Raw genomic sequence first — 15,242 nt, 5'->3', positions numbered from 1 at the left:
GTATCGGTCATGGCACTGTCAAACTGTCTTTTAGAACAAGTTTGAGAGAAATCCTGTTCTTGTACGTTTTCCGCTGCTTTATTTGTTATTTCTTTTCTTAAAATATACATTATGCTTAATCCTCTTCGCCCCATGGAGGGGCATAGGGCCTTCACCACTTGACGCCATCTTTGTCGGTCTTGTGCAGCAGCTTTGGCCTCTTTCCACGACATAGAGATGGCCTTTAGCTCACTGTCTAGGGTCCTCCTCCAATTCATGACTGGCCTTCCTCTCCTCCGTTTTTCCTGGGGGTTCCAGTTGAGAGCGTGAAAATAGACATTATATCATACCCTAATTTAAAAATTACATCAACATGAGCAGACTCTGGCATTGAATTCATTACTGAAGATTTGTATACACCAGACTTTACATGTGACTAAAAGGCTCTGAAAAAGCCAGTCTGTGCTTCTTATGTCTTACTGTCTTTCACAGTTTCATTGAACATTTGTAAAAGATGAAAGCACTATTATCAAGTAAATACTGAATGAAATGATTGTAAACAGTCTGATTTTCTCTCCGGGGTTCTTCAAACTTAATAAATTCAGTTCTTCCTCTATTTTGATTTCTTTTGGGAGAGACAAATTTGGTCGTTGTACAGTATTTTGTGATTCAGAAATTAAACTTTCAATGTCAAGACCTTCTAACAGCTCAGTGGTATCATCATCAAAATCAATATCAGAGTCTAATGGCTTTCCCTTTTTCTACATGTCTGTTACATCTGAAAGCATAAAAATGCTAAATTAAAAAAGAACTTTTAAAGAAACCAACAAACAGGGCATGATAGAAAAGATTATTATTTATTCATTCAAGAACATGAGCTAAAATGTATTGTGTTATACAAGTATGAATCAACTCAATTTAACACATACAAGTATGAATCAAATAAATCTTTACACATACACTATTAAATTCTTTGGCAAAAAGGGGCAATCTCGCTCAGTCCATCACAGCAAGCTGGCGACCCCGGCTGCAGCGACCACGACCGAAAGGCAAGAGGCTTTCACCCATCGCGGCAGTTATCATAGTGAGAACTGAGGTATGCGCAAGGCAGAGGTTAGTGTCCGAAAGAGACAGGCAGTCGGGTCGAAGGCGTACATGCATGAAATTAATCAGCACTAGTACGAAAGACTGTTGCAAGGACAGGGCAGCCGAGTGCGAAATGAAGAACCAGCCAAATAGAACCAGTTTGACCAGGTTGAAGCCGGACATTGTAGTCTGTTGAAACTAGTTGGAGGTGTTGGATGGCGGTTAGAGTTTCTAAAAATGGTGTCTGCTTGCTCGGCTGTATAGAACACAAAGAAAGCTGCTTGACGTGTATCTCGGAACGAAGCAATTTGTTATGCTCCAGGAAAAAGATAGGATGAGAACTATATGTACAGGTCATTTCTAAACAATTCAAGCATAATGCTGATAAGCCAGACCTGAAAATTTGAAAGATGCTGGGAGCAGACGCGCTTAGAAAAATACCATATAAAAGTTGCAGCATTTTTATGGACTTTTTATAGGGACATATAATCAGGAAGTAAGAAAATACAATTATTTTTCAAATGAATAAGTTTATAAACGTTCTTACCTTATCTAAACAAACTTTCCACATTTTTATATGCTCGAATGCTTTGTTTACAAACACCGAGGGAATTCCCAGAAAGCAAGTGACGTCAAACAAAACATGCACAAAACGAGACCGGAAATGCCTTCGAATCCATTTGGGAAATTGGTGATGTCTAAAGCCATATGTAAATATTTTTAGAAAATAAGCTCATTGATCTATTCAGTTTATTTGACCATATAATAGACAGTTTATTTCCACTTTCACTCCCGAAAATGTAATCAAAATCATCCGTATGATTTTTCCCAGAGACTCTCAGTATCAAAACTTGCTTGTGTTCCAAATATTCAAATTAGTATTGAAAAACTCAAGCACACGACCCTAGTATTCTTATTTGCCCAATTTTCTTACTACATGTACATTTTGAAGTTAGCAAAATCAGAACTTTACTGAATTCTACAGTGCAGAATAATTTTGATCCAAACTTGCAGAACTACCTTATAGCTGGCTGCAATGGTCTACCCGCCCGCTTAGCTCAGTAGGTAGAGCGTCGGTCTACGGATCGCGGGGTCGTGAGTTCGATCCTCGGACTGGGCGTTCTCCGTGACTATTTGATAAACGACATTGTGTCTGAAATCATTAGTCCTCCACCTCTGATTCATGTGGGGACGATGGCAGTTACTTGCGGAGAACAGGTCTGTACTGGTACAGAATCCAGGAACGCTGGTTAGGTTAACTGTCCGCCGTTACATGACTGAAATACTGTTGAAAAACGGCGTTAAACCCAAAACAAACAAACAAACAGTCTACGAGCGATGAGATTACGGAAAACTTCCCAAGAGTTTTTGCGTGTGCTTGATATCAACTTCAATGTTGATACGCTTCAATGTTATTTATGTCCATCCCTATTATTTATATCCTTGTTTATTCATTTCCTGTAGAAAAATAATCCAGGTAAACTTGCCTCAAGCAAAATATTGAAAGCAGTTCTCAAGTATCCGTAGTCAACATGAAGTATAAATGCACATACTGTCGGGAAGTACATGTCAAAATTGTTCTTGGCCTCAATATGCATTATAATTGACGAGACACGCTGAAACGCTGACAGAAATCTCCTTTTCCCGCAGGACTGTATAGAAGTATTTGGAAGCATGACAACACATTGGGCTAAATGAACATATGCGCTACGGCACGAACTCATTTCGTTCCATTTCCACCAACCGTTTAGTACATTGATTTTTTGTCTATGTTCAACCACTTTTTTTTGGCGTGAATTCCACTGCTCTAAGAACGATGGAACCTCCTGTTCAACCTTTTCCGCAATATTTCCATTTTTCATTTTGTGTTGTATCGTTATAGAGAAATCCAATTTAAGTAGATCTACCGTTTTTTTAAACTCTAGTCTGTCGGCTTCTTACACTGTGCCGTGTGAGTATTAAGTGCTAAGAGCTGTTGAAAGGTTCCGTTAATTTCCGTGAAGCAGCTATAACAGCAGACCACTGCTCGTGGCAGAAAGGGTAGACAGGCATGCTTTTCCATTTCAAAAATACAATATATAAAAAATTGAAATTGAAACTTATACATCGAGCATAAAACATAAATGAAACACATATATTGTTTGTGCTTCGATTAGAAGTACCCGGTTAATGACAACTGACATAAAAATGAATATTTATAGCCCCTCCTTTTAGGTGTGTGACAATAAACCCTGTTGGAATGCCGACTGGGTTGACCTAAATATTCAAATGTTGTCCACCAGAAGTTCAGGCTTACAGTGTTCAAACAAATTCAGTCATTTGCCTGTAATCAGTAGTCCTCCATAATGGAATGCGATAAATAACACTTACCCTGCTAAATTTCTATAATGAAGTTATCCATCTTTCAATTTGGACAGTACCAATAGCTGTTAAAACGGGTGCTTACCAAAAAGATACTGACTGAATGACGAACAGTGCATATCTTGATCAGACTGCACAGTCATGATCTGCACTGGTAATAAAGGCAGAATCAATCGTGTCCGGCATGATAAGGGTTAATGTATTGAATAGTGGACTTTTGTTAAACAATCTATGCCATTATAGAAATAGCCTATGCAAATACTATTATCAAATATGCCACGGACGCACGATTTGACTTGTACCAGAACATCCAGCCAACTTGTAAATGCTGAGGTCACCAGGCTATTGGTGGAACCGATGGATGTTCTCAGACAGGACTTTGTCAAGTAGTCATATAAATTGTTTCATATACCTTCTTTTAAAATTGTAACGAATGAGACTTGATTCTGCAGCATGCTGCCCTTATTTTCATTAAAATCTATGTACACCTCCGCACTTTAAAAACGCACCACTTAATAATTACACAAATTACACTTTCTGAGTGGACCAATTTATTCATTCTTGTATTATATAGTAATCTCAATATCTCTTCCATAAGATGTGCAAAAATGAAAAAGATCTATAAATAAAAACTACTTATTTAAGATGTTTATATCTGGTACCCCTCAGTTTCAAAATTCACAAAATAGAATTTTGAGATTTTTTATTACTTATTTCACGCATAAGGTCTTCCAGTATCAATTTAAATGATGACAAATGTCTTTTTCCAATACACTAGTCACTTGTCGCTTAATTAAAATTATATTTATTCAAAACCACTCATCCGTGACTTATTATGCACAGGTTAGACGTTTAGCACGTTTTGCATGTGCACTGTACATTTGAGTTGTCAAATAATATAAAATTGATAAATTCGTGATCTCTAATAAAATACTGGTCGTCTGTGAATTTTGACTTGGAGGGTGGTGTAGTTTAATAGGACGAAATGAACAGTTTTTGTTAACCGATTTTTGTTAAATTTTCCTTGTTTGTGTACCAGATAATGAATTTATGTAATCACATAAAAATAATGGAATTGTCATATAAAATAAAATTTTATGACCCATTTTCTGCGTTTTTAAAGTGCGGAGGTGTATATTTCAAGTTTCATTGAAATCTCCTTCCAATCAGAAAAAGGAAGATAATTTGAAAAATATTCAGTAAGAGTTACTTCTTTCTTGCACTGATCTTTTTATCTATTTGAAATGTTTTCATTACTTTTGGAGTTTTGCTCTAGACTGAAGATCTGAGTACAAAAAGGGAGGTCATTTGGGTGTTGAGTTATGATTCTTCAGCTCTATGTTCCAGCCATTTTAAAATTTCACATAAACTGCATAAATCCTCAGAGTAATGCTGTAGACCATTTTAAGACATGTTTGTCAAGATGGATGGATAGCCAGACAGATTGAAAACCATTTTATGTGTGTTTGTATGTGCTGTGAATGCAGTAAAAAGCATTTTCAACAAATAAATATACATGACTGTACTTGAGAGAAATACGTTTTAGAGGTGATTTATGAACGTGTGCATCAGGTAGTATGAACATATCATTGTCCTGTAATATGATGATCTTGTTGCTTAGAAGAGAATTTGACTATTGGCTTACCAAGCCCATATGCATGAGCATGAAATCACTACATCTTTGTCTGCACATATCATGAGTTTATAACTAGACTACACCTGTTTGATTTCTTTTTATTTCATGAAACATATAACTAGATACAAATATTTCAAATATGGCAACAGCACCAAAGTATCTTACAAATATCATTTACATGATGAATTTGACAATAGAGTTAAGTTGAATTAGTACCTTAAAATTGTAAAAAGACTTGCACTTTTTTCTTCTTACTTGCAAGTAAATTTAACTATGACAAATCAGTTTTTCTTTTCGAATTTCAGTTTGCTTCAAACTAAACATAAAAATACTGGAGACAAAATAAACATTATCATAAGACTCAAAACTATACACAATTCCTTTGGAACTCCAGAAAATTGAGTAACTATGAGCCGGCTGTCCATTTTAACCCTAACTTATCCCTGTCTTTTTCTTCTATCTATTTATCATTCCTTTCTTTCTTTTGCTCTGACTGTAGATTTTAATGCTGCAAAATGAAAAGTGTTACCCTCCCCTTTCCACCTACTTGATAACTTTATTTTCTTATTTTACTATGATCAAAAAGTGCATCATTTAATACATATTATTAACTCATAATGTTAACTATACCGAGTACTAGAAACACAGGAATTTCATAACAAATAAAACATGCTTCCAGGGTCTAAATTACTAGATTCTACATATAATATAAAAAAAGAAGTAATTCCGAGCAGTTGGATTAACTTTAACACTTGAAGTCTCTTTCACTTCTGATCTTCTCTATGCATTTCTGGTCACTTCAAGGAACTATAATGAAAATCATACTAAAATAAAACTAATTCCATTAAGATGAATTTTGATGTCCAAAAGGCAACAATGTTGAGCCCGTTGTTGAAACACCATTTGCCGCAGTTGATTTGGTGGTGTGTTTGATGGTATGTTTTGAGTTGGTGTTTTTTCTTTCTTGCATCCTGCGGCTATTTTTTACATTTCTCTGATTCAATCTGGTTCCATAGATGATTCTCATAAGGAAAGCCTTAGTAAAAGTGTTGACGCTATGGTACTCAGGCATCTGAAGAGATAGTAAGATAATGCTAATAACAATTTAGAAGTTAACAGTGATTTTTTTACAAAAAGAAGAAACTGAAATCTTCAGATATAGTTTCAAGACCAAATTATTCACAAATAGCGTTTTAAAAAGAAAGTGTCTTATTTCAATATTTTTAAATAAAAAAGTGTCGTATAAAATTTCAGTTAGTTCCTGCCATTTGATCATGATAATCCCCTTTTGGTTCTTTTCCCAGATTCTGTACATCTTAAATTGATATACTTGTAACCAAAAACGATATTCGTAATTTCATGTGGTGTGCTGACAAGTTGAATGTAGTTTCTTTTTCAAGCCGAGTCCAAGATTCTAAAACTTAAATTTGTAGTCTACAAACTCCAGCACATGATTTGTTGACTCTCAGCTCAAACTTGAAACTGACAAACGACAATGAATATACAAGCACTTGAAATCTATTACGGGAACATTATGTCAGCTTCAGGAAAGTCTTTAGACGTCAAAGGAAAAACAAAGGTCATAATAGAAATAAATGGAAAACAATGTAAAATGGATGTCATAGTAGCAGATATTGTAGATGGAGATGTAATCCTTGGCTTAGATTTCATGAAAGCTAATAACGTCTCTATTAATGTGTATAGTAACAAAATGACTATACAAGGCAAAGATTGTAACCTTAGTTGTGTTGGAAAACTAGGCTGCTATCGCGTCATAGTAAGAGAAAATACAGTCATACCAGCAAGATCAGAGGCTGTGATACAGGGGAAATTAAATATCAAAGTACATAACTTCAGACAATTGTTCATAGCTGAACCAACATCTAACATAATGAAAAATGAAAAAGGATTCGTTGCAAAATCATTGCTATACCCAAAAGAAAATATACCTTTGAGAGTAATGAATGTTTCAGACGAACCGCAAGTCTTTTATGCTGGTACTAATATTGCGACCTTGAGTCGAGTGATATGTGTTGATGAAAACAAATTATCAAAAAACACAACAAATAACATTGCACCTCATATGATAGATTTATATGACGGAACAGTTAGTGGTTTGACTCCTAAACAATGTAAGGATGTTGCAAAACTATTTACCAAATATTCATCTATATTTTAAAAAATGACAATGATTTAGGACGAACTGGTATAGTCAAACATAAGATCCCAACAGGCGATGCTCACCCTATTAAACAAAGACTGCGCAAAGCTCCTGTTCACATGAATGCAGAAATCGATAGGCAAATAGATGATATGCTAGAAAAGGGTATAATACAACAGTCATCTAGTCCATGGGCCAGTGGCACAGTCATGGTACAGAAACGAGATGGAAGTAAACGTTTTTGCATAGACTATAGAAAATTAAATGATGCAACTATAAAGGATGCGTATCCTTTACCGAGAATAGACGACACATTAGATCAAATGTCTGGAGCTCAGTGGTTTTCTTGCATGGACCTGAGTTCCGGGTACAGGCAGGTAGAAGTAGAGAATGAAGATAAAGAAAAGACGGTTTTATTTCAAGACAGGGGTTGTTCGAGTTCCGGGTAATGCCATTCGGATTGTGCAACGTGCCTGCAACATTTGAGCGATTGATGGCAGGTCTCAACTGGCAAATAAGTTTAATATACTTAGACGACATAATAGTTCATGGTAAAACCTTCGATGAAATGTTAGAAAATCTAGATACGGTATTTAGTAGGTTACAGCATGCAGGTCTTAAACTAAAACCTAGGAAATGCCATTTGTTTTGTAAAGAAGTAGAATATCTTGGCCATATCATATCGGCTGAAGGCATTAGAACAGACCCTTAGAAAACACAAGCGATTAAGGATTGGCCTGTTCCAACAAATACTACCGATTTAAGAGCTTTCTTAGGACTATGTAGCTATTACAGAAAATTCATTTTTGAGTTTTCAGAGGTAGCAAAGCCATTACATCAACTAACAGAGAAAGGTAGGCAATTTATTGGACCAAAAAATGTGATCAGGCTTTCGCCAAACTTAAGCAAAAGTTAGTAAAAGCACCAATACTTAGTTATCCTGACTTTACCCAACCATTTATATTAGACGTAGATGCGAGTGAAATTGCAATAGGGGCTATACTTTCACAAAAGATAAATGACACAGAAAAAGTTATAGCATATGCCAGCCGAACATTGACTAAATCAGAGAAGCGATAATGTACAACAAGGAAAGAATTGTTGGCTTTAGTACACTTTGTAAAATATTTTAAACATTATCTTTATGGAAAAAGATTTACTGTGAGAACTGACCACGGATCTTTGAGGTGGTTAATGCAATTTGAAAATCCAGAGGGACAAGTGGCAAGATGGCTGGAAGTTTTATCTGGATTTCAAATGGACATTGCTCATCGACCTGGAAAGATACATAGAAATGCAGATGGAATGAGCAGAATACGTGGATATAAACAAACAACAGACTGTGATGATATAGTATTATCAGATACAAATTTGATAGATGATGAACAGAAAGCATGCCATATAAAAGCTCATGCTAATGCAGATAGTGATGATATAAAAATATTCAAGATCAAGATGATGACATTTCAAAGGTTAAAAATTGGGTTAAACTTGGGAAAATGCCCGACAAAATAGTAGTATCAAAGAAAAGTCCTTTTGTGAAATCATTATTAAATCAATGGCAGGGATAATCTATTCGAGATAATATTCTAGTATGAAAATGGGATGTGCTGGAAACAAATATAGTACATTGGCAAGTGGTAGTGCCATTAGGTCATAGACGAACAGTTTTAACATACTGTCATGATATCAAAACTTCTGGTCACCTAGGCTTTAAGAAAACTTTGAATAAAATTCGCCAAAAATACTATTGGCCAGGTTTGAAAAATGATGTAAAAATTTACATTGCAGGATGCAAAAAATGTCTTCAACGTAAAGACCCAAACAAAACTCAGAAGGCTGCAAAGAAAATAGTCAGGTCAAGTTATCCTATGGAAAGAATTGCAATAGATATATTAGGTAATCTGCCAAAAACAGAACAAGGCAATAAGTATATACTTGTAATAGGTGATTATTTTACAAAATGGACAGAATGCCACGCAATGCAAAACATGGAAGCAAAAACGATAGCACAAATATTAATTGGAGAAGTTATTGCAAGATTCGGTATACCGAACTATATACATTCTGATCAAGGAAGGCAGTTTGAAAGTCAATTATTTAGTGAAATGTGTCAACTTTTACAGATAAATAAAGCACGGACGACACCATATCACCCGCAATCAGACGGGATGGTCGAAAGATTCAGTAGAACACTTGTCACCATGCTAAGTGCATATGTTAATGATCACCATACAAATTGGGATGAACTATTGCCATATGTTATGATGGCCTATAGGTCTTGTGAACATGAAACAACTGGGTTATCTCCAAATTGTTGCATGTAAGGCAGAGAAACTACATGTCCTTTAGATATAATGTTTGAAATGCCCCCAAGTATTAAGCCCATCCCTACACACCAATGGGTTTGGGAGCTAAGAGAAAATCTTGAGTTCGCATATACTATGGTCAGACAAAATACAGGTAAGGCTATGAGCAGACAGAAAAAGATTCATGTTCTTTCTATTTTCAGAAACAACATGGCTAAGACCAAGAAGACAAAAAGACTACCGGTAATTTGCCCATTATGCAATGACATGGTGACAACAAACGAGGATTACAATCATCATTTGTTGATGTGTGCTGGGAAGAGATTCCGTTGTGAAACATGCGGGGTAAGCTTCAAGAAAATCCAGTATCTAAAGCAGCACATACGTCGTAAACATGAGATGAAATCTGTGAATAAAGCAGACGCAACTCCACAGAAAAAGGAGTCAACAAATGACGAACCCGAATCAAGTAAAGAGGTAATTACAGATACAGTTATGATGGAATCAGATACTCATGAAAATGAAAGTAGTGACCGTGAGTGGGATGTCGATCCTGACATTGAACTACTTGGCGAAAGTGAAGGCAAAGAAGTCGCTGAAGATAATAGGTTAGTGAATGACATTAGAATAGGTAGAATATATAGAAAACAAACAAATCCTATTCCCGTGATAACTCCTAAAAAGAGGAAGATCTCTGAAAAGACAGAGGAAAGTTCATTGTCGAAGAAAAGGAAATTAAGTTCACCGGGAAACACCGATGAAATTAACACGGAGGGTTACACAGGGTCAGCTAACGTAATTCCCAGTGAAATAACAGAGAAAATGAATGACAGTAAAGATGAAAATCTAGAAAGGCATGAAAAGTCAGTAAATACCAGAGACACTGATGTTAAAGTAAAAGATGATATCGTAGATAGCCATACTATTGAGAAGAAATCCGATAGTTCAGTTCAAGAAGAAAATGCTTGTAACACGACAAGGAGTGATCTTGTTCAACAGAATCAGGCATTACGTTGTGAACATTGTACCATTATATTTAAGGACGATGTTATCCATTCACTGCATATGGGATGCCATAGTTTAGAAGACCCATTTAAATGCAACATTTGTGGTAACATATACAACAGCAAGTATGGATTTTATACCCACTTTATTAGAGGTCATAAGTAGATAGACTTAGTTAAAACATTAAGACAGAGTGAATATTATTTTACATTTATACGTGCAGATACACGTTAAGCCGTTCAGTTTTTGAATTCGAGGTATATGTTTATACTCTATGCAATTTTATTTCAGAATATAATGAAGAAAAGTTTATTATCTTTTCCGACTCACTTTCTGTATTACAATCAATACACAACCGTCATACAGAAAATCCTCTAATTCAAAATATTCTTGTCAAGGTTCATGTACTATCTTTTAAGAAGTCCATCATATTCTGTTGGATTCCTAGTCATGTTGGTATTCATGGAAATGAGGATGCTGATACCGCAGCAAAGAAATCACTTTCATTAAATCAATCTAAAGTGAAATTACCATATACTGATTTTAGGTCAAATATCAACAAATACATTTTAACTAAATGGCAGTCTTCATGGAATAATGCTTCGTTCAATAAACTTCGTGAAATTAAACCTACTTCAGGTGAATGGCACCAGGGAAATAGATCTGTTCGCAGGGAGGAAGTTGTTCTTTCTCGTTGTCGAATAGGTCATACTCGGTTAACTCATTCGTATCTTTTGAACAATGAAGATCAACCTGAATGTGTACCATGTCAAACACCGCTTTCTATTAAACATATTTTAATCAACTGTGTTGACTTCGATCCACAGCGCAATTCATACTTTAAAATAGAATCGTTAAAAGAGTTGTTTGAACAAGTTCCTGCCGACAAAATTTTGCAATTTTTGAAACAAATAGGCATATATCATAAAATCTGAACTTTATTTGATTTTCATTTACATGTTTTACATTTTTATGTTTGCAATTGTCTTTTATATGTATATATTTTTTTACTTTAATAGTTTTATAGATGCTTTACAGTTGACGTGATTCATTTAACTTTTTTTCTCGGCGATATATGACCTTTTTGTGTCGATTCGCCGTAAAATCCAACTCATTCATTCTATGCAGCTAATCGTGAACATAGTAAAAGATATAAGGGAGTTTTCTTGTTAATCTGTTTGGTTAACCATGCGAGACGCATAAACCCGGAGGCGTGGGTAATGTAGCGATCTTATTAAGAACTGGTGATTATTTTATGAACGTCAAATGACGGAATTTAGTTCCTCTTGATGGTTATAGTTATGCCCCTTTATTAGTAAAACGCCATTTGTACAAATTGACGTAAACAAACTTTAACAGCAATATCGGGTAAATTAGCCTGTAACTTTCATCATTTGTCATTGTCTTTGTAACAGATTAAGATATTGAATCAAACCAAACCGTTTAGGGTAATCAGTTTAGTCAGGTAAGGGGTATATTATTGTAAAGTTTCATTAACTATTTTGATGAGAGATTGTTTATTTTGCATAGAGATTAAATCCAGCAGAGGGCGCTGTGAACGATAGAGGGCGCTGTTAGCAGTAGGTATAAAAGCTGGATGCAGCTGTTTTGTTAATTAATCTGTCACTTGGTCCTGAAGAGTGCACATCGGAAAGCAGAGACGAAGTCTAATACTGGAACTTTCGGACACAAATAAACCTATATAGTAAAGTATCCTACGAAGCCCAGCTTCCTGGAGTTGAACTAAGAATAGGTTATTAATATAGCTCGGGTTGCAGCTAGATAAGGTCAGCTAATAGTCCAACCATTGTAAAGTTACATGGGATGATCACCTATAGCTCATAGAAGACCACCTTCTTTGAGACATTAGGTGAACTATAAGGTTTTGGTCAGCTTATACTCTTTTAGAGTTGAGGAATAGTAGAAGCTGAGATAACAATAAGCTGAGTTTATATAATTTGTTCATATCGTGTAATTAACGTTTAATTAAGTTGAGCTACAAAATAAAAGTAATAACAATCATTTCTTTATATCAATCTATTTCCAATCATTGGTCAGACAACCAAAGAGGAAAATTATATATTTCATATCAAGCTAATCATAAGGTGAAGCAACCTTGAGGAAAATTATATTATAAAGATGAACGTATGGTAACTTATACATAAAAGACGTTCAGCATATATCAATTCATACTGGAGAGAACATCATCCGCCCGGAGATACGTTACACAGGTAATTACTGGATAGCTGAGAAAAGAAGACATAGTTAGGGCATTACTTAAAAGTTTGTAAAACAGAGAAATTATTGTACAATATTTAAACATACAGTGTCATTTGCCTTTGTACACACTCTGTTTACTGAAAATATAACAACTGGACATAAGTTAGTTTGTCCTGATTTTGGAACATGTTATCTGGTGTGTTGTGTCAAGGAAGATGTTCACTTTCCCCTCTTTTGTTTAGGACTTAATTGATTTCCTTAAACTGTTACATTGAAAAGAACACAGTGATCCTGAACAATAAAGATTACCGGTACTTTAAAATGGAACATATTTTTCACTCTTTTAGGTGTAGTATTTTGTCTAATTTTCATAACACCAGGATATAAGATTTTACTCCCTGAAATCTAATCCCCATCGGAACAAAAACATCATGCTGAACAAACAAAAACACTGCTGCAAGAAACGGCCAGATCACGGTTTTCTTTTTGTGGTCGCCAGTTGAAAGCATCATTCCAAGCGTTAACACTTTTTATTTCATTAAAATCCCTAAAATAGCAAAATAATGATGAAAAGTTTCAAAAAATACCACGATTTTCAATCCATGTCGTTTTCGACGTCCATTCTACACGTATACAAAAACGATTTCTGGTCGATTCCTAAACGGCTAGAACTTCCACATACTTTCAATAAATGAACTCTTTTCCTGTCAATCTGCGAAGTCTAAACTGAACGAAAGCCCTCTACAAACATAATTCACATGAAAATATCAACCGTGGAAGCGCATTCGCCATTTTGATTCTAAAGTGACAGGAGAATGATGCGAAGCAATAGTGTTATACGATTGGTCAATAATGAAACTGGTAAAAAAATGTTTATTTTTTCCCGTTATTCTTACTACAATTATATACTATTGTGTATAAATATATTTATTACTAACGATATCATTTAAACTATAATCTAAAGTTAAACGAAAAACAAACTTATAAAAATGACCTTCACCTTGCCTTGTAAACATCTTTGTAGCGAGAAATTTTAACAGTAAAGTTCGCTGAATTTTTTTTTGAGAAATCATACATCTACGCCTTGTTTGAACATGGCCTTAGTTACATGGTAATATTGTTGTACAAACTATGTATTTATGTTGTGAAATGGAAATCATATACTCGATTTTCTGTAAAAACTGACTCCCCAAATTCAGTATTTGAATAGAACAGAATAGATTTTATATATGAGCATCATCCGATAAAAGTTACTGGGAATAACACAAGAACCAGCATATCTATCTATAGTTAAACAGACAAGAGGAGGATGACAGAATTAATTAATTTTATAGGTGAAACCTTGACAAAGCTCAAAGTAATTGTGTTATGAAGATATGGCATAAAAATGTGGTAGTGACAATGCGTCAATGATTGACATAAAGCATTTTTGGATTTCATATGCTCTGTACAGCCTATGTTATGCTAGACACATAGGCCTAAAAAAATCTTTTAAGTAGAGAAATGGCCACTCTTTTTGTATACACTGAGCAAGCAACATCAGAAGTTTATATCAAAATCTCAAAGAAATTAGACCACATTTTTTATCAGTTATGGAAAAAATATGATGAATGATTGTGAAGAAGTGTACATTCCAGAAAAAAAATGTTTTGTCTGCTTCAAGATTTGAATTTACCCCTCAGATGATTGGCAGCTTCTCCATTGAACGAGAGCTAATCATGTAACAGCAGTTGTATGAGCTACACTCTCTATAGATGTATCATTTAAAATTGCGGGAAGTTTATACATGTTTATGAAATGTATTAATGAGTTAAAAAGAAAACTATTGTCCCAAAATTATGGCTTTCAGGAATGGAAAGTAAACAGCTTTCTTCTGATTTATTGATAACAATACACAGCTATGCGCTGGACATTTTAATTTTGTATGAAAGATTAGATTAACTTGTTTTTTTTTTCAATCTGATCAATGGCAATACAAAAGACTTCTCAAGCCTTCAAGTACTGTCAAGGATATTAAACACTAGCTGACATTAGCTGGGTAATAGATATAATGGATCATTATATCCCCACCAATAGGAGTCAGTTTTGTCGCGTCCCGTCGCGTCCCGTCCCGTCCCGTCGCGTCCCGAAATCTATTATCTCAGTTATTACCAAATGGATTTGATTCAAACTTAAAATACATGTTCCACCTTATCACCCACATCATGTGACACAAGGTGCATAACTCTTGACACCAAGTTTTCATGAATTATGTCCCCTTTTACTTAGAATTTAGGGTTAATTTTGCTGTATTTTCACTCTATCTCAGTTATTACTAAATGGATTTAATTCAAACTTAAAATAGATGTTCCACCTCATCACCCGGATCATGTGACACAAGGTGCATAACTCTGACACCAATTTTTTTATGAATTATGCCCCTTTTTACTTAGAATTTAAGGTTGATTTTGATGTATTTTCACTATATCTCAGTTACTACTGAATG

At 34.9% G+C, this 15,242-nt stretch overlaps 1 protein-coding gene and 1 long non-coding RNA gene across 2 annotated transcripts; one reads left to right on the top strand and one right to left on the bottom strand.

Annotated features, from left to right (window-relative positions):
• Positions 1-5,146: 5,146 nt before the first annotated feature.
• On the bottom strand, positions 5,147-13,555 carry LOC123537009 (uncharacterized). The gene is made up of 2 exons (XR_006683449.2): positions 13,345-13,555; positions 5,147-6,134 (listed from the first exon to the last, which is right to left on the bottom strand). It is a non-coding gene; the product is annotated as an uncharacterized LOC123537009 (long non-coding RNA).
• Positions 9,723-10,858, top strand: LOC128550273 (DNA-binding protein Ikaros-like). The gene has a single exon (XM_053528975.1). The coding sequence runs from the start codon at positions 9,743-9,745 to the stop codon at positions 10,700-10,702; it is 960 nt and encodes a 319-aa protein (XP_053384950.1). The 5' UTR covers positions 9,723-9,742; the 3' UTR covers positions 10,703-10,858.
• Positions 13,556-15,242: the final 1,687 nt, after the last annotated feature.

The sequence above is a fragment of the Mercenaria mercenaria genome, chromosome 17, assembly GCF_021730395.1.
Source record: "Mercenaria mercenaria strain notata chromosome 17, MADL_Memer_1, whole genome shotgun sequence".
NCBI classification, from domain to species: domain Eukaryota; kingdom Metazoa; phylum Mollusca; class Bivalvia; order Venerida; family Veneridae; genus Mercenaria; species Mercenaria mercenaria.
Note: the sequence above shows the minus strand (reverse complement) of the source record. Positions and strands in the feature narration are given on the sequence as shown.